The 20,747-nt window shown below is 37.2% G+C and overlaps 3 protein-coding genes and 1 long non-coding RNA gene across 4 annotated transcripts; 3 read left to right on the forward strand and 1 right to left on the reverse strand.

Moving 5' to 3' along the window:
- The first annotated feature begins 338 nt into the window (after positions 1 to 338).
- On the forward strand, positions 339 to 1,825 carry LOC108883046 (uncharacterized). Its single transcript, XM_018675911.2, has 2 exons — positions 339 to 800; positions 1,325 to 1,825. Exons 1-2 carry the CDS (start codon positions 339 to 341, stop codon positions 1,508 to 1,510), a joined length of 648 nt encoding a protein of 215 aa, XP_018531427.2. The 3' UTR covers positions 1,511 to 1,825.
- On the reverse strand, positions 699 to 19,439 carry LOC108883049 (uncharacterized). The gene is made up of 3 exons (XR_001960868.2): positions 19,155 to 19,439; positions 7,339 to 7,567; positions 699 to 838 (listed from the first exon to the last, which is right to left on the reverse strand). It is a non-coding gene; the product is annotated as an uncharacterized LOC108883049 (long non-coding RNA).
- LOC108883048 (dispanin subfamily A member 2b-like) lies at positions 4,678 to 6,614 on the forward strand. The gene is made up of 2 exons (XM_018675912.2): positions 4,678 to 4,989; positions 6,194 to 6,614. Exons 1-2 carry the CDS (start codon positions 4,774 to 4,776, stop codon positions 6,347 to 6,349), a joined length of 372 nt encoding a protein of 123 aa, XP_018531428.1. The 5' UTR covers positions 4,678 to 4,773; the 3' UTR covers positions 6,350 to 6,614.
- Positions 15,507 to 18,154, forward strand: LOC108883044 (pulmonary surfactant-associated protein D). Its single transcript, XM_018675908.2, has 5 exons — positions 15,507 to 15,647; positions 15,886 to 16,092; positions 16,336 to 16,398; positions 17,003 to 17,068; positions 17,419 to 18,154. Exons 1-5 carry the CDS (start codon positions 15,581 to 15,583, stop codon positions 17,799 to 17,801), a joined length of 786 nt encoding a protein of 261 aa, XP_018531424.1. The 5' UTR covers positions 15,507 to 15,580; the 3' UTR covers positions 17,802 to 18,154.
- Positions 19,440 to 20,747: the final 1,308 nt, after the last annotated feature.

Consider the following 20,747-nt stretch of genomic DNA (forward strand, 5'->3'; position numbering starts at 1 on the left):
TTTTGTCTTAGTAGCTTCTAAACCGCTGGATTACTGCTGGCCTGTGTTGTTAACTAGAAACTTATTTCCCAACACTGTCCACACAATCTACAGTTTACACAGATAAATGCACAACATGGCAAAACATGTGTTGGATATTCTGAATCAGAATATTACCTGTATACTGAAACACACCTCCTTGCAGGGCTTATTCACATGACGTTGTAGTTATGCAACAACCACATTTCTAAAAGTAGACCTGCAACCGGCCTCATTTTTTTCTACAGGTGATGGTGTAGAGTGAAATATGCCTGAAACCCACCACCTGGTTGAGGGAAATTCAAAGGACTGTTTAACAGATGTACTACTGTACTACAGATGTACTACTGTACATAATCTGCGAACTCTTCATGACATTTTTTAAGAAAGAAAAAAAAGTCACATACAACCAAGACAAATGTGGTGTGTTTGCTTTTGCCTCATTGGTCTTGGGTGGGAAACCCCCCCCCAAACCCTTAAAAAGGAAATCAACGCTTACAGTGACACTTAAGATCTTGCTCACCTTGCTGCTGCCACCACTCCAAATTACAGTTGAGCTGACAGCGATGAATCCTGAGGGTTACCCAGCTGATGCTGTCCCATTGCAGGCAGGGAGGTATAATGTGCCCCCTGGACAGCCTGGAGGACCTTCAGTGGTTCAGTACACCACTGTGAGTGTTCCCATTGAGCCCCCCAAAGACCACATCATTTGGTCCCTCTTCAGCTTTGTCCACTTGAACCCCTGCTGCCTCGGACTGGCAGCTCTCATCCACTCTATCAAGGTGAGTTCATCATTTGTCTACCAATTCCTCTTTATTGCCTGTTTAAAAACAAAGAAAAAAAGAGTTTAAGTGTCATCTTCAAATGCTGAGATAGAGTTAATAGAAAAATGTTAAGGCTTTACCATCTTTTTTTTCTTCTTTTTTTTTACAGACCAGTAAGATGCAGACCTAACTAAGAACATGACAAGAATAATTCTGAGTTTTCGATATTATTAGGCTTAAAATTTTAGAAACAAATGAAACAATAAAGTACAAAAAAGGATATGAAAAACATTTCTAAATGATAATGATATAAACGAGGAGACTGGACATCCTTGAATCAGAGATGTAACGATCATATCTGGAAAAGGAAGAATGGAGAGAAGAGGGAGAAAACAATCACATTTGCAGCAAATCAGGATCTAAAGCTTTTGCATGAGATTACAGAGATTGAGTCTGTGCTCAGCGTTGGCAGTTTTAGGTCCTTTGAGGTCGAGGATGACTATGAATCCACTTTTAAAATCAATATGCTTTGGTCCCTCCAGGCCAGAGACCGGAAGGCGGTTGGAGATCTGGATGGTTCCCGACGCCATGGCTCCACTGCCCGCTGCCTCAACATCTGGGCCACAGTTGTGGGTTCCATCCTGATCCTCCTCATGATTATTATGATCATTTACAATTTAAACAGTTACAGTTACAGCAATAATTATCATTACAGTTATAATGGGTAAATTTCAAATAGTGTGAGTGCTGTGCTGCTGCTGTGTCTTCATGATGCTTGTTTTTTTTTTGTTTGTTTGTTTGTTTTTTTTGCTTTATGCTATTGGCACAATTTGCAACTTTTTATATATTTTTACTTTCTTCCTGAAGCAAGATTAATTAGCTTTTTTTGTTGGTCTCAAATGGAACTCAGCCATCTTTTCTTGATGACAATTTTTAGTCCAGTTTGACATTTATGCCAGACTTTGTTATTAAATTCAGACTTCCTATCAGCAAGACCTGTGTCACAGCAGTTTCATCTGTCAATAAAAGTTTCTGTTTCATAACTCTAAAATGTGCTTTATGATCTTTTAAAGGTAAAAACAGATTGTAGCTGTATACTCACAATTATAGCGTTTCTACAAATAAACAGTATTTAATCTGTAACTGATGGTAATTTTAATATAAAGAGCCTCTCCACCCATAGCGGAAACAGGAAGCAATGGTGGCATGGTGTACCATTTCCTTATACTGACTCGAAGATAGTTATTGACAAAGCTTCACCCAGCGTTATAGACAACACCAAGACAAACTAGTGTTTCATAAAATTGGAGTAAAAAAATGAGAGAGGACTGATGAAGAAACCAAAATACTGTGTGTAAGAAGAATAAGGTATGGAGCCTAGAATCTTCAGGCTCTGTTTAAAATAATATAATTGATACTAGATTTAAGTGCCAAGTATCAGCTTTAATTTGAGTCAGTTTACATCTACATACAGAAAGTGTGTGAAATATAGCCCTTTTAAACACACACCCAATTGCAAGGGTTCAAAAGTACATGGATACATAGCTATTAAATGTGTCTTGGGCAGCTGTGTGGTATTGTTAGTTCACACACAAACACACTCAGAACTGATGAGTGAGTGCTGATTGAGAGTTGACAGGTGCCATTTAGACTGATCTAGGCCAGACTGCAGTTGGCAAAACAAAAGCGTTAAGAGCTCTGGAACAAAGTTGTATGTTTTGATGAACTTTCCACAAAATATTAAACATGATGAATGTCTGACTTCATGTGTAGCTGTCCAATTACTTTTGGACCCCTAAACTTTGAGGACTATGTGTTAAAAGAGCTACCACATAGTTGTTTCAAAACAATTCAAATTAAAGCTCAGCCTTGGTACTTAATGTAGAATCCATTGTTTTCAAACTGAATGTGCTGAAGCACAGAGCCTTAAGAACAAAACATGCATAGTTTTCTAAGCTGAGTATAAATTTATAAGGTACCCTGTAGATTTTTTTTTGTACTAATAGGGCTATAGAGCAATGTCTATACAAGTGCGACCCAGTTACAACAATGCATGTGCAGGAGAACATGAAGGTGACAATACACATTCCTGCTTCTGGTTTCACACTAGCACACTACTCAACAGTTGGTGGCAGTAACATGCAAAGCTGTGTAGCAAGAAGACTGCTAGCAAGCAAACGCCTATGTAAACATCACTTGATTGAGTATTTTAAAAACTGGCTTTGCAAATGGTTTCTCAGGATGGAAATGAACTCAAAACATTTGTTACACCTCACAGAGTGTGTCTACAAGAAAATGTTGTACAGGGCCAGATGGCTTACATCATGCATAACAAACACCATATGTGCCTGTTAAAACATGGGAACAGATTCCTTGTATTAATGTTTATGGGTTATACAGGGCTATGTGTGTTCCAATCGTTGCACCACAGATACTGACAGTGCATGTCCTAACATGACGACTCTGATGTCTCTCACTGCTGCTGTGGAAAAGTCACCTGAGCCTGTTAGACATTGTTTCCACAAATATGGACCACCTGTTTTATGCTCTCTTGAGAAAAGCATAAGGAATGCCCCCACTATCATCACAGGTTATTTTATATATACCTATATGAGGGTTGAAATGAAGTTTGCAGCCTAATGTAGAAGTTAATAACTTTTATGGCATTTCTATGAATAGAATAGAATAATAAAATAAAATAAAATAGACTTTTTATTGCCAAGTAAGTTTGCACATACAAGGAATTTGTCTTGGTATATTGGTGCTAAAGGACAGTTATAGTAAAGAGCAAGAAGCAAGAACTATATTTACAAGGAACATAAATATACATAATTAAAAAGTAAAGTGTAAAGTGTAGAGTGCAAAAATTTTGGAAGGTGGCAGTGATTGTCCGGATGTGCGTTAATGTAATGCATAGATATACTATGAGTGAGTATGCAAAAAATATGAACATACTTCACAGTTTGAAGTGAATAGGAAATAATACAATATGTGTGAAATGACATGTATGTCAAACTTCTGCTGTTTGATACTACTGCCAGTTAAACCTCACGAAGAGACATCAGAGAGTCTAATGCAAGATTGAATGCTTCAGTTCTTTTAAGTTTTGTGGATCTATGTGGCCATCACCCACAATCCATTTATTTATACATTTATTTTTTCAGCAATTGAGCAACTCCCCCATTTCCTTTTTGCATTGATTAGAGGAGAATAGTGTGCATCAACACTGAAATGTAACTGACCAGACTGACCAAAAACATTTTCATTTAATTTGAAGTTTCATTAAGTAGCAGCACAACAGATTGAATCTGACATCATTGGGTTTACTGCAAAAACTGCAGAGCTTTATCTGTTCTGTGCTTGACCCAGTTGTTTGGTCAAACACCTGGCACCTACCTGCCTGTAATTTCCTAGTACAAAAAACACTGTCACCTTCTGTACCACTGATATCAGATCTCTCATCTAGATGTATCTCACTCTACATCATCACCCTGCCAAGACCAAGTCTGTCTCCTAAATATGTACTATTACTGTACACCATCTACAATTGGTAGTATACTATCTCAGCAGTTGGAAAAATTCAATTTTACCATATGCCCTGTTTCACATTTGAATGTTGAGAAAATTATCAATATCAAGTTGTTACAAATGTGCACCACTAAAATATCAATTACATTTGATCCTTCATCTTCAAGGGGATTATTTCTTGCTTGCTCCTATTTATTTATTTATTATTATTGTTATTATTATCAGCATTATTAGCATTCTGATTTTGAACTAAATCTGCAGTGTATTATGGACTTTTATTTAAAAAGCAAAATGTTTTATACTCTCTGCCAGGTGTGGTCAGCTCGCTTTTGTCTCATTGGCTTTGGTGGGGAAAAACACAGGATGGTACTAACCCCAGAAACCTTCAAAAGGAACTCAACAACAGTGGCATTAAGTTGTTGCACACCTCCCTCTACTCCAAACTACAGCTGAGCTGACAGCGATGAATCCTTCAAGACATCCAGCTGAAGCTGTCCCATTGCAGACAGGGGGGTATGATGGGCCCCCTGGACAGCCTGGAGGACCTACAGTGGTTCAGTACACCACCGTGAATGTCACCACTGAGCCCCCCAAAGACCACATCATCTGGTCCCTCTGCTGCTTTGTCTACTCAAACCCATTCTGCCTCGGACTGGCGGCTCTCATCTTTTCTATCAAGGTGAGTTTATATGTGACGGTTCTGAACAGCTTGTGAATTACATCACTAATGTACCAATTAGGGCTGAGAGATTCTGGGAAAATATCTAACTGCGATTTTTCTGAACAGATATTGCGATTTAATTTGCAATATAATTTTTGAAACTCAAGCTTCAGTTCAGGATTCACTATTTATCCTAACCAGAAAGGTATAGAACATACATATAATTAACCATAATACAATTCTCACAATACATACAGTAGCACTACGTTCTCTGGCCTTAATTTTACATCGGTCATACTGATGCCAATGGTGATTTTTCAAGTCTAATTTAATGTCAGCTAGTTCTTTCTACTATTTTCTCAACTGGGGATTTGGCAATAACTTTCCTGTGGTGGGCCAGCGCTACAAAATGTATATAGCGGAAACACTGCAGACAAAGTTGGCATCTTGGTCACAGCTCAGTTATCTCTCTTGCCGGCCTGTTGACACTGTCAGCCGCTTTTAACTCGTCATAATACCGGTTTTATGGTTTGGTCATTTAAAGACAAGATTTGGTTGTAAAGTCTGTTGCTCTTGCAGTACTCAGTGTGTAAACTGTGAGACAGCTAAAAAAAAAAAAAGGACGACTCATTCACTGACATTCTGTAGTAAAAATAATCACAGCCTTTGCAGTTTGCAAATCGCATCAGCTCAAATCGCAATTTCAGTTAAATTTAGTAGTAGAAAAAAATTCTTAGAAAAAGTAAGAATTTTAGCAATAATAATACTAACAATATTAGGAGTATTTTATACTTTATTAACATCTGACCAGCTGCTCCCTGATCGCTGTCACATAAATTACGCTTTTAAACTTAACAACTGACATGTCATTTGTCATAGGCTCTGCTTTTGTTTCTGTCTGTCTCTAGTTTAACGACCTTTTCCACTAAGGTATGGATTGTATAGATATTTTCAAAATCATCTTGCAAAATTTACAGTAGTAAGCTATTTTTTTTTCCACTAAATAGTAGGCCAGTACACCAAATCCTATACTTTGTTTTCCTTCAGAAATTATTGCATTATTGCACTTTGTCAGTCCAAAGTGATGTTATGTTTTTCAATCATATCTATCAAAAAGTGGGAAAAGTGGAACAGCAAGGCAAAAGGTGGATTCTTAAAAGTACAGGTTAGCGCAATCAAATTTGCCACATGGGGATTATGAGATGTGCTTTTGTCTTTTCAGGCCAGAGACCGGAGGGTGGCTGGGGACCTGGAAGGTGCCAGACACTACGGCTCAACTGCCCGCATCCTTAACATTGTGTCAAGCATCCTGGCTGCTGTTGGTGTGCTTCTATTCATTATTACATTCACTGTAACTGTGGCTGGACACAGATACTAAATTTCAATTAGTGTGAGAGATGCCTGCTGCTGTGGCTTGGTGATACTTTCTGCTTTACACTGATCACATAATTTTAGCTGCCTTACGCATGCAAAACAGAAACTTAACAGACACTTGTTATCTCATTTGCATCACAAAAGCCTTAAATGGAACTCATCCATGTTTGTACAACTGCTGTGTTTGAATGCCAGACATTAAATTCAGTTTTCCTGTCTTCAGCAATTGTTTCAGTTCATAATTAAAGTTCAACTTTTCTGTTTCATAACTCTTGAGTGTGTTTGTGGGATTTAGAAGGTAAAAAAGAAATACTGTGGTTGTATACACACTGGCATTTTCTAAATTTTCTACAATTACAGTGTGATATTTTCCCTGTGTTACCTTGTGCTGTATATAATTTTGATAGACGAAAAACATTTTTACTTATCTGTTAATTACTTACATTAGTCAAGAAAGAACATGACTATTTTGTCTTAGTAGCTTCTATTTTGTAAACTGCTGGATTACTGCTGGCCTGTGTTGTTAAACTAGAAACATATTCCCAACACTGTCCACACAATCTACAGTTTACACAGATAAATGCACAACATGGCAAAACATGTGTTAGGATATTCTGAATCAGAGTATTACCTGTATACTGAAACACACCTCCTTGCAGTACTTATTCACATAATGTTGTAGTTATGCAACAACCACATTTCTAAAAGTAGACCTACAAAAGAAGGCCTAATTTTTTGGGCGTGAGGGTGATGGCGTAGAGTGAAATATGTCTAACAACCGTCTGGTTGAGGGAAATTTAAAGGACTGTTTAACAGACAGAATGTACTGTGTCCTCAGTGCTATTTTTTTAAGAAAGAAAAAAAGTCATGTATTGTACGTCTGCCAAAGCCACAATCAACACAAGTGTGCAGTGCTGCTTTTACCTCATTGGTCTTGGGTGGAAAAAAACAAAACAAAAAAAACCCAAAATCTCAAAGGAAATCCACACTTACAGTGAATGAATCCTGGGGGTTACCCAGCTGACGCTGTCCCATTGCAGATGGAGAGGTATGATGGGCCTCCTGGACATCACTGTGAATGTTCCCATTGAGCCACCCCCAATAACCACATCATCTGGTCCCTCTGTCTGACTCAAACCCCTGTTGTCTCGGACTTGCAGCTCTCTCCGTCTTCTCCGTCAAGGTAAGTTCATCATCTGTGTGCCAATTTTTTCTATATTGCCTGTTTGAAGAGAAAGAAAAAAAGAGGTTTAGTGTCATCTGACAAAATGTGAAGGCTTTATAATCTTTTTTGGAGACCAGTAAGATGCAGACCTAACTAAGTTTTAGATATTATTTGGCTTAAAATGTATAATAATAAAACAATAAAATATTTTTAAAAATATGAAAAAACATTTGGAAATGAGAAGAAAAAAGACTGCACATCCTTGAAGACAGAATCAGATGTAACAATCATATCTGGAAAAGGAAGAATGGAAGTAGAAACAACACACTTGCAGCAAATAAGGATCTAATGCTTTTGCATGAGATACAGAGATTGAGTCTGTGCTCAGCATTGGCAGTTTTAGGTCCCTTGAGGTTGAGGATGACTATGAATCCACCATTAAAACCAATATGCTTTGGTCCCTCCAGGCCAAAGACCGGAAGGTGGCTCGAGATCTGGATGGTGCCTGACACTATGGTTCTACCGCCTGCTGCCTCAACATCTGGGCCACAGTCCTGGCTGCCATCATGATCCTTATTTCCATCATTACAATAATCATTGTGATACTACAGGCAATTGAAGAGAACAAAAGATGCTATTTTTGGTTTTAAATGGTGAATTTCAAACAGGGCTAAAGCTGCCTGCTGCTGTGGCTTTATGATACTTTTTGATCCTTTGCTTTATGCTCATGGCACAATTTACCACTTTTCATATATTTTTACTTACTTCCTCAGGCAAAAATTTTTTAGTTTAGTTTATTAGTTTAGTTTAATTTTTAGTCCGGTTTGACATTTATGACTTTTTATTATTTCAGATTTCTATCTGCAGTTTGTCACAGTTTCATCTGTCAGTAAAGATCTGTTCATATTCTTTGAATGTGCTTTCTAGATTTAAAGTAAACAGATGTAGTTGTATACCTGCATGATTTCACATTCTATAAATGTCGTGTTACAAGAACTGTTTGTAACCGATCTAATTTCCAACTAAAGAAGCACTGTTTGCTTATTATGACTCTGAAATGATGAGCTAATCAAAATGCTGTGTATAAGAAGAATAAGGTATTGAGTCTAATATCCCAAAGAGCAATGCACAATACACATAAAATAGAGTATACATAGTATATAATAACTAGAAACTACAGGGAAACAAACACAAAGTTTCATTTGTGAGCGAGTGTGAAATTTACTTTCTGTCAGTTGGGGCTTATTGGTTTATGGGAATATTACAAACATACTAAACATAATTGCTCAGTTTTAGAGTGGGGAAAAGATTTTCGATGGCACCGATTCAATGACAATACAGCCAGCAGCTTATTAGAGTTGTTGAGGGAGTCTCTCAGACAGAGTAATCTCATTTATGCCTCAAGCCACTGAGTGTGAGAGCGGAGTTGTTTTATTTGGAACGGTGTTAAAGGTCTGTGTCTCAGGTGTGTCCTCAGATTATCTGGATGTTGGTTTATATAGCAAAATCTATAAAAATGAAACTCGTGTCTGATAGAAGACACGATGTCCAAGTCTCTGTGTCATATTGCTGTTGAATGATTATTCATTATTAAATATATGAATCTGATTATTTTTGAATTCTGTAACATCACTGGCCAATCCAGTAAATGTGGCAGCTATTAGGGACACAATATTTTTATACACCTATGTATTATCTCCAAATATAACCCATTATCTTTTATTAATTTCCACAGAAAGACAAAGTTCAGACAGTAGTATTTGGACAGTTACACATTTGTTGTTCTTCAGGCTCTGTCTGTCCAGCACTACCATCCCCACAGCCACGCCACTGCCACATGGATGGATCTCCAACTGGGCAAAGTGGGCAACTGCCCATAGGCCTCGAACCCCCGGGCCTGGATGTATATGATATTATCAATCACAAATTTGTTACAAATGTGCACCACTAAAATATCAACTATGTTGGGTCCTCTTGTGACCCCAGTCTTTCTATGTATTTATTTTTCTTATTCTATTTTTGCATTAAATATGCAGACTATTATGGACACAAAAAAGTCATGTACTATATGTTCTATGGTCAGCTTGCTTTTGTCTCATTGTCTTTTGGTGGAAGAAAACAGGCTGGTGCTAGCCCCAAAAACCTTCAAAAGGAAATCATGATTTTTCCATCAGTGGTATTTAAGTTCTTGCACACCAGAGACTGGAAGGCAGCTGGAGATCTGGATGGTGCCCAACGCTACAGCTCCACCACCTCCTTATATCATACTTAACAAACACAATATGTGCTTGTTGATAAGTGGGAACAGATATCTTTTATCAATCAGGTCATACAGGCCTATGATGTGCTCCAATAAGTTGTGCACCACAGATACTGACAGCACATAACCTGACAATGACAGCTCTCTAATGTCTCTTAACTGCTGTTGTGGAAAAAACCTGAGGCCTGTTAGACATTGTTTCCACAAATATGGACGAAACTGTTCCATAGTCTCTTGAGAAAAACAAACACAGTAGCACCACTATCATTATAGGTTATATATCGTTACACAAAGAGAAAAGCTTCATATTTCAGTTTGACCTCAGACGGGTCAAGGCAGTGGTATATAGGTAAACCAGACTTTGGTAAGTTCTGCTGCCATCTTCAGGCTAACCTTGCAGTATTGTCCCACTAAGCACCTGAAAATAGCAAAGATATCTCTCCATTTTTAACCATATGTGTCCCCCTGCTTTTAAGGGGACCCAGGACCAAGAGGAAAATGCAGCACACAGCTGTAGTACAACTTGAGCAAATTTCAGTGTTGTCATTGCCCTGCACAAAGAAGCTTCAGTACTTACACTCACTTGTTGTTAGATATAGAAGAGGTGAACACACTACATCCCTGTTGAGTAACAATACTTTTTGAAGATCCTAGTGTTGAAACTTTCTTGAGACTGCATTATAGAAAAACTTTGAGTTTATAAATCTTACAACACAATGTAATTTATAGCAGCATGTCGCCAGTATCAATTATAAAGATTAATTTACCTACTGAGAAAAGTACAACTCAGCATACGACAGAGTTTTGTGTGTGTGTGGAGGGTGCTTTGAAAGTTGGAGAAAATAATTAGTTATACTGGGTTTGGGATTTCAAACTCTTACTGGAAAGCCTCAGATACAAACTGGGAGCATGGAATGGGCACTGGCCAGGCACAGAGTCGTATTATGGGATCCAATAATTTGTTTGAATCTGTTGGACCTTTTTACTTTTAAGTGCCACTCTGATGCCACGTAAATTCCAACATGTTTGCTTCCAGATTCTATGGATTTTGAGACTCCTGCTCACTACAGCCACAATACTGCATCTGAGCCCACAGACTACATTGAATCAAGTAAGGTTTGATGATATAACTGAGGTAAATAGATTTGATATGTGGTATTAAAGTTTAATGAGGAAAAAACAAATTAAAATGTGTTTATACAGTAGCTACCTAACCAGAAAATCAGAGATGCTAAGTTACCTAACACCATTTCATGGACAATTTGAGTCTGGTTTTGCTTGAGGTTTCTGCCTCTTAAAAGGAAGTTTTTCCTCTCCACTGTTTCCTAGTGCTGCTCATGGTGGGAACTGTTGGGTCTCTCTTTATAAATATTATAATACAAAGAGTAGGGTCTAGATCTGCTTTATATGTACAGTGCCTTGAGATAACTTCTGTTGTGATTCAGTGCTATATAAATATAAATATAAATATAAATTGACTTGACTTGTATTCAAGAGGCTAGCTATTATGGTGCTAGCTAGCTCAACTGTGATGCTGTTTCTTCTTCAATTTGATTTAGCAGTTTATTGAAGAGAGTTCATCCATTCATCTGTTTCTATTTATTTATTCAGTATCAATTATAAAACATTTTACCAGTTTCCAACTTGGAATATTCCTCAAATTCCCTATTTTAATCTCAACCAGTTTAACTTCCTATGGACAGTTTTCTGGAAATTTACTGGAAATTTTCCACCCCTTTGCAACCCTATGTCCAACCCATCACGCTGAGATGGATGACATTGTCCTATTGTCTAGTCCCTGCAACAGGCTGAAATTACTGAAAATGGAAAACAAAACATCAAGCATGTTATTTCTTATAAAGACTATCAGGAATTAAACCAATATTGTGAAACACTTCAACTCACTGCAATATAAAATGAAAACCTCTGCCAAGACAGAATTTGTCAGGCATCTCAGATTCACTTCCACAGTTACATACATTCTTTTCTGTGCAGTTGTACAGTTTTACTTCATAATCCTGACATTGTAGGATTATGCATCAGCATAAAAAGTTTAATGACAAACAGCGAATGGTTATATCAACATTTGAAATGACTGAGCACGGATGTAACAAATATCTGAGAGCTGACTACTGATGGACTAATAAGGATTGCTTTTTGTTGTTCTTTTTTTAATTATTCCTGTCCCTCTCTCTGGGTCTTAACGCAGCAGAACAGACAGTTTATCTCATTTATGTTTTTATATCATATTTTTAAAATGAATGTTTATATAAGTTGCCCTCTTAACTCTACATTGAGTTTAATATTTCCATGACTAGAGGCATTGTTAACCTGTTTTAATAGATCTCTGACTAAATGTCTGAAAACCTGTGAGTAAAAGATTGTGATCTATCTGCAGTCCCTGAATGATATGAAAAACAGTGAGACAATAGATAAAACCACTTCAGGTCTCCTCTCTGCAACATAGAGTGGTGATGAAGCAGCAACCTTTGCAACACCTTGTGGCAGAAAAGAAAACAGTGTATTGGATTCTATGAGCTCAGTGCAGATTCAGTAGTAAGGACACCTTTTTGTGCTGCCACTTGCACATAAGACATCTTGAAATATAATGCAAGGATTACCACATAATTGAGGGAGTACTTCAAAGCTTCATAGTGGATGGGCCCAATGTATTTCAGTCACCTGTTGTCTACTATCAGTGTCAGGTCAAAAAATTTGGAAGATTTATATTAAAATCTTTGAATACTTTCATGCTCAACAAAGGATAAACCTTTTTGACTTCACAATATGGCCTTTCCCATGGTGACTAGTTGTCAGACAAAGGGGTTAACACATAAACAAGTAGTGGACACGCCTTTGTTATGCTTTTAATGTTGAGACATTGGCGCTGCTTCAACTCTGTTACACTTAAAGCCCTCTAACTTATTAGACAATATGATTTAACCCCTTAAGACTTTTCTCCTTTTTCACACTTTTGGTTTAAGGCTGCTGAAATTAATTCTGTCTTACAGTATTATACATATTGTGTATGCACTTGACCTCATGTTTTAGCACTAAAGGACTAAAAGATTACAGTAGAGGTGAGTCAACACCTCTGTTAAACATCATGAACAAAAGGTAAATGTTATTTTTCATAACATTAGTATTTAGGACCCTTTCACTGGTTTTGCATGATACTGTTAGTTTTATATCACTGTAAAGGAAAAGGAAAAGGGGATAAAATGAGAGCTGAGAACTGAAAAAATTTTTTTTAAAATATATATTTTCATTTCAAACTTACTTTCCTGAACTGAATTTGGAACTTTACCTGATGTAGCTATAGCTTTGTTACAGTGACACAGGCCTATATTTCACCTTGATCATAGTGTCTGATATTTTGTTATACTGGAATTTATTCCTGATTTCTTCCATCTTTTCTTTTCAGCTATAAACTATAATTTTGTGCGGAGAGTCGGTCAGAAATACTTTGTCTCCAACAAGGAGAGAGACTATTTCTCCAGGGCCACCGAGTTCTGCTCCCAACAAGGTTTAGAGCTGCCTTTGCCACAGAATGAGGAGGAGAGCAATGTACTGATCATTAGTGATGTCAACAATAAAAAAAATCAGAGGGGAATTTTGAGGTTGATTGGAAAAACTGACCTCTGAACTTTACCAAATGTGGAGAAGGGCAGCCAGACACATCCATCAAGGATACTGGCTGTACCATGCTGTCAGAAAATGGTGTCATTTGTCAGTTATAGAAATGCCTCATATCCCTTGCAAGTGTTTTCATGTATTGTATCTTATAAAATGTCTGTCTTCAGTTTCAATTAAGTGAGTTTTTGTAACTATTGAAACAAATGTTATCCAAATACATTCATCCAAATGTCACACAAATTCTAAATTTTGATGTTAAATGTATCATCATTCTCCTGAGAATGACATGAAAACTGTGTCAAGGACCTATATCACCACTTGTTGCTTTCAGAAGTTATTGTTTCACAAAACCATTATCCATGTACGACAACGTAGTCCTTACTAAAGCCTTGTGTAACTGCATCATTAGCATGGCATTATTACTGTTGCGCAGACACATTCCTATATGAAAAATCATTGGAGTAAACAATTTAAAAGAAGGATAATATATCTATATACAAACAACAGAGGATATTCTGAAAGCATATTCCACAATAAAGTGTACAGCAATGGAACAGTCTCTTTTCAATCATTCAAGAGTAAAGATGAACACATGAACATTTTAGCTATTTGGCTGCATAGCTAACTTATGTGCTGAATGCGAAATAGAAAAGTTAACAGGGTTGCTAAAAGGATTATCTGGATGTAAAAAAAGAAAAAAAACACTAAAAAAGCAGAAAATTTTCATGCTGACATCATTTGTCAGATATAGAAAACTCTCATATCCCTTGTTATTTTAATTGAAAGTTTTTAAGGTGTCCTCGGTTTGTTTGATGTTGGGAGAAAGTACTGTACAGCCATCTTAAATGTCACATTGTGTTAATATCTATGAATTTGTCAATGGTGATGTTAAATGAATCATTGCTGGGGATTACAATTTTAGGAAAAAATGCTCTTGGACATATTTGCTTTCTATATATATATATATATATATATATATATATATATATATATATATACACATACACACATACACACACACACACACAGGTTACATTTTTGAGAAATATTATTTGCACTTTGCTGCATATATATTTTTTACATATTAAAAGGGAAAAAGAGGAAAAAAGTACAAGTATTCTGCAGTAATTGCAGACAATGCAGACATTGCTGTCACTGAGCTTGTAATTGTATTATGATTGAATCAATTCATAAACCCTGTATCATGTCTCAAACTCTAACAAGAAAAAAAAACACATCATCATCCCATCGCACCTCACTTTCAAACACAAAACAAATAAGCCAAAGGATTTTTGTGACTCTAATGTGTTCATATTAATGCTGCAAATACAGAAAATCTGTCAACTTACGCTGTTGTTAATCACAACATTCAACACTCAATCACAGATGATGAGACCCATGACATCACCCAGCCATAGTATCAAACTGTCCAGCAGGGTGCAGTGTGGTGCCAGAATGTGCCATTTGACCAAGGCACGTCTCTCAACTGTTAGCATCCACATGCTCAGTTTATGCTTAACATGATTTGTGTTCTTATCTGATTTGAGCTCTTAAGCACCTCTGAATATCAGAACAAACATGGAGCAGAAAACATTCACAAAATGACCCATGAAAAACACCTCACAGATCCTCCTCACTGGCCTGATACCATGCATACTTTCCACATGGAACTATAGATCTCTACACAGATCTTGGCAGAGGAAATTTATAAGGTGTTGAGTAATGTTCCTCGTCTCCTTGAACAAACCATTAAACACCTCCTTTCTCCAGCCAAGATCTCTAGTTATAATGAAAAGCATACTGTAGCTGTGCTTGAAAACTTCACTGTGGCTAACTGCAGGAACTTAAAAGACTGAAAACACAAACATACTTGTCAAACTGAGGCCAAGATGAATAAAGATAACTGGTTGGGAAATGTTTGGCAAATCCTCAACACTCCGTCCATGGATACATTAACTATGCCTTCCTTGACACTATCAGAAACACATCATGCCGATTTAAAATTGTCAGGGATCAGCAAACAATTCATATTAATGTGTGGTAATGCCTTGTAAAAGATATTGTTTCATTACACTCTGCAGGATAAGTTGGTTAAAAAAAAGAGGGAGGGGTTTGGACTCTGTTATGTCCCACATGAGACTTTACATCTGTTGTTTACACCAAATCCCTCATACATGAGTTCTACTTTCTTTGGAAATAGAGGAGAAGCAGCACACCCCACAGATCCCTTCAACTTGTACAGTGAGTTCTTTTCTGCTCTTCTCTCTTTTGTAATGGGTTAAATTTAGATGCTAATCTTTGTATGTATTTAGTTGGTTGTACAGTTGCAACAAGTGGCAACTCATACTTATTACAGCATCAATGTTGTGATATAACCTTTGATTTCATTTCATAAACTTTGAATTTATGGTTGTAATGGATGATAAAACATTTCTGATATGCCAGTATACAGCAAACATCTTAACTATATTTCATGCAGATTTTCAGTTCTGCACAGAGAAAATGAGGCTGCTTCTCTTAATCTGCACCCTCTGCCTGATGTTGCCAGTTGGCTACAGTCAATGTGAATGTCCCCGTGGTCCTCCTGGAAGCTCAGGGCCACCTGGTTTCCCCGGACCTGAAGGTAAACCAGGTGCCACTGGGTTTCCAGGGATACCTGGTATACCCGGACCTCCAGGTAGAGTAGGTAGGTAATATTATCTTCATCACAATACTGTTCCAAAGAATATTATTTCTGACCAAACTTCAGACAAAATTATGTCTGCTTTCTGCCAACTCCCTGTTGGACAGGCAAATTAGTTTGTTTTGTAGCCTCAGTCCTATAATCTACCTCAAACTTCCCAAGATCATCCCATGTCACCATCGTGTTTTTTTTGTTTTTTTTTTTTGTTTTTGTTTTTGTCTTACTTAACCTTACGTGTGAGCCCAGGGGCCCCAGGACCACTTGGACCTCCAGGGAGAGATGGACAACCTGGACCTATGTGTACACAAGGTAATAATATATATTTTATAGAGTTGTTTTTCATCAGCTGAGTAGTTGTTTTTGTTCATTATTACATTAGAGGCTGCAGTTGAAATACAACTTGAGCAAATTTCTATTTCTCTATTATCCTGCACAAAGAACACACAACCAGCCTAGTTGTTAGACTAAGGGCCAACACAAAATATGATGATGATGTGATTTTTGCTGGGGTCTGTATCAAACAAGCATGTTCCCTTATATCTGGAGAATATGTAGGCCACAGCATCTCTGTAACACCATAACGCTTCACTTATATTGGAATGTTAGATAGTTAGTCAATTATTAAAATATTTGATGATTAATTTTCTGCTGATCAGCCTATCAAGTGATCAGCTAATTGTTTCAGCCACAAAAAGTTAATTGACACCTCCATGGCACATCCTTCACATAAGGGGATTATCATAAAGATCAAAAAACCATTTAGAGCACTAAAATAACAGCAGTAAGAGAACTGAAGCTGAAAATGGAAGACACGGTGAGCCTGTCATTTGAAAAGGTTGCACATTTGTACATGCAAATGTGAGCTCCATATTGTTGCAATGTTTGGTAACTAAACTTGATCTGTTTCATCCAGATGCCACTGGTTTAAGTTGTGTGGACCTCAACGCTTTAAAGGACAGACTTGTTAAGTTAGAGCTGGGTAAGTATCATAACCAACAACTACAAGGGAGGGTTACAAGAAGTAAGAGACAGTGCGTTCATCTTTTTTTTTTTTTTTCAAATTCATACACTAGAGGGCAAAATACAAAAACCTAGCACACTGTCCATCACTGCATCTTTTAGCTGATGAGCTGATAAAAGAACTAAGAACTAAAATGTCATTCATAAACTGAGTAGAAGTGATGGACAGTGTGTGAGATTTTTGCACTCTAGTTATGATTTCATTAACCTTAACATCAATATCTTTATAAACAAAACCTCCCACAATCAATCACAATCACTCAATCAGAATACAATGTCCTCATTTGCTCATTTTGTTTTTTTCTTCAGCTATAAACTATGCCTTTGTGCGAAAAGTTGGTCAGAAGTACTTTGTGTCCAACAAGGAGAGAGACTCTTTCTCCAGTGCCGTCGAGTTCTGCTCCCAACAAGGCTTACAGCTGGCTTTGCCACAGAATGAGGAGGAGAACAATGTACTGACTGAAGTGTTTGGAGATGTTTACAAAACAGCCTGGATCGACGTCAACAATAAAAAAGCGGAGGGAAATTTTGAGGTTGATCAGAAAAAACGACCTCTGACCTTTACCAAATGGGGAGAAGGGCAGCCAGACACATCCATCCAGGGTACAGGCTGCACCATGCTGTCAGAAAATGGTGTCTGGCGAGTAACACATGAATGTTTCTTGAATGCGTTCATCATTTGTCAGTTATAGAGAGGTTTTGTATCCCACCCAAGTCCCTCTATACTACAAGTAGTATCTATACTATGAGTAGATGCATTCTCTCATACTAATGTCCAGTAAATTAAATAAATACTGACCATAAACTTATCCACATTTTCACTTTGATATCATAGACACCGTTGCAAGATCCACATTTTGGAGGCACTGCCCTTTGAAATATTTGCTCTTACACGTAATACTTTTTTTGTTTTACACTGCTATCCTTGTAATATATCTTAATCTTTTCTAAAATAAGTATAATTCCATGAGCAGCATAGGGTTATGTAAAGCCTGTTATCACTTTTGTTTTGAAAGCAATGGCAGAATAAAGCATACATCAATGATGCAGTCTTATTTCATTAATGTATTTATTTGAGACATTTTTTACCAGCCTACTTAATTTTCGTTTTGGAAAAATGAGGAAAAAAAGCTTAAAGTGAAAATTGGCGTAACCAAAATTGAATCAGAAAAGAGAACTGCTGTCAAGTAAGTACTCAAAAGACAAACAATTTGTGTTTTGCTCCAGATTTATCTGATTCCATCAACCCTGTTTCACACCATCAAAAGTTTATCCCAACGTACAAAGTTGTATGAGCACTGTTAAAACTAGAGGAATATTTGAGCATTGTATGTCTTTATAATGGTAGTGCAAACGGATCTGTCAATGGATGGTGTTTCTTTCACAGCAACAGAGATACTGACCATGATGGCGTGCCAATACATAATTACAGAAACTCAAAGCAAATGGCAAGGACTGCACCTATCTGTGCAACTTATATTATAGGTGCAACTGGACAAAATGTATGTAATTTTGTTTTCCTTTCATCACATATGAAAGGGGTCATTACAACATCCTCAAATATCACACGATTAGCATCACAGACACACAAGATCTGACAAGTTGATCTCATGTATAAAACTAAATATGACACGTTCATTATGATCCACCAATCTCTGTTTAAGGCACGCAGAATATGACCAAAACAGCACTACTACAACAGTTTTAAAAAGTAAGATCACATGAATCAACAGGCACACAAACATAGCCGGATTCCCATATTTAGAGGTTAGGGTTAGGGTCAGTGCACCCACCAAACACGCAGACAAATTCTTGAAGCCTCTGTCAACCGATATGTACACACCATTAAAAACCTGAGCTATCAACCAGCAAGCATACAGTTTCTCAATAATGTTAAATCAAAACGTTTCCATAATGCACGTCAGCAAATAAGTACTAAAAAACACAGCTGCACAGAACCATCAGCACGTTTCAGACAAAATCCCATACAACCACCCCCTTAATACGACCCAGTAAGCGTTTTAAATCATTTAAAACAAACTCACCAGTTTGCTTGGCCCAAGCTCCAGGCGAAATCAACGCAAAATGCCCTCAGTATCAAACAGCATTCCCAACAGCCAGGTGGTCCACTGATTATGATTATTTTTAATCCAAATGTCTTTCTCGTGTATTTGTTTTCTGCCCCAAAATATACAGCACAAGGTGCAGGTCCTCCATTTTTCATTGGCTCGGTTTATGTTACGTTTTTTCGATAAAATTCAGTCATAACAAACACGTTGTTTCAAAGGAGGTAGGTTGTAGCACGTGAGACTAACTGCGCGGTGAATCAGCGTTACTTTAGTTTAACTTAACACCTCCCTCTTACCGGTAAATTTTGATTGGTTAGTTTTAATATCACCAATCACAGAGCTCCTGTACATTTTTTTCACCTAGTAACTGGCCAAGGTAAGATCCTGATAGGACAGGACACATTTTTCCTATTTTACTTACGTGTTTCCATTATTGACGAAAATGTTGCAGTGTTTGAAAGGTTAATTTGGACGTTTAGATTTTACAGTGAATTAATTAATTAATTAATTATAAATACCCTCAGTCTATAGGAAGCCCCAGATAATGGTTCCCCTTCCTTTTCCAACAGAAAGAGAGTTAACAGTTTACTGAGAGTTAACAGTAAATATCAATAACGCTTGTTTCTTCCAATAGTCATTATCCACAGTGTATAAAATGTTGCTGCTTTGCTAACTGTCTTTTGTAGATGTATCCATTATCTGTCCCGTACATTACAGGAATGTGTGCTTTTATTTTGGGAGAAGCGTCTTTCGTTCCTATCCTGCGTTTTTATCGTCATTTATTTTGAATAGTTGATGAGTAACACATTTCACACTTTAAGCAAGTGCAAGAGCGAAAATGGGCGAAAACCGGATTAATAGACCAAAATGGTCTGCTGTCAACGGTATGAAAATATGTTGTTAAATATGCATGTCTTCCCCTGTTATGGCGTCGAGCAGAGTGGCGCAGCGGAAGCGTGCTGGGCCCATAACCCAGAGGTCGATGGATCGAAACCATCCTCTGCTATCTATTTATTTAATTATTTATTTAAAAATAAACTCTCTTCCATTAACAGCACACGTTCCGTGCTTGTTTATTTTAAGTTCCGTGCACATTACATTAACGTGACAAGTATTGCTTTTTCTAGCTTCATGAAGTTAGAATTTATTCCAGAAGTGTGACTGCATTAGTTTTAGCCAGGTGTACCAAATACAATGGAAAACAGTGTATTTTGTGTTTGTGTCACAACACAAGGGGTGCAAAGCGGCCTTTAAGATCACTATGAACGCTGACAGGACCATCAGCCATAATTTTAATGATTTCTAAGCGGCCAGCAGAGGGTATTGTTGTTCCACATTGCAAGATGTGAACATAGACTGTGGATTTGAACGTTTCCTATTTTACAGTACTTATGTTCATTTTAAGCTTAACATGATCATTCAATTATTATACCACACCCATGAGATTCAGCCCATTATGTAGATAGATAGATAGATAGATAGATAGATAGATAGATAGATAGATAGATAAATAGATAAATAGATAAATAGATAAAACAAAATAAAATAAAATAAAAATCTCATTATACA

This window comes from Lates calcarifer, linkage group LG10 (genome assembly GCF_001640805.2).
Source record: "Lates calcarifer isolate ASB-BC8 linkage group LG10, TLL_Latcal_v3, whole genome shotgun sequence".
Taxonomy (NCBI): Eukaryota; Metazoa; Chordata; class Actinopteri; family Centropomidae; genus Lates; species Lates calcarifer.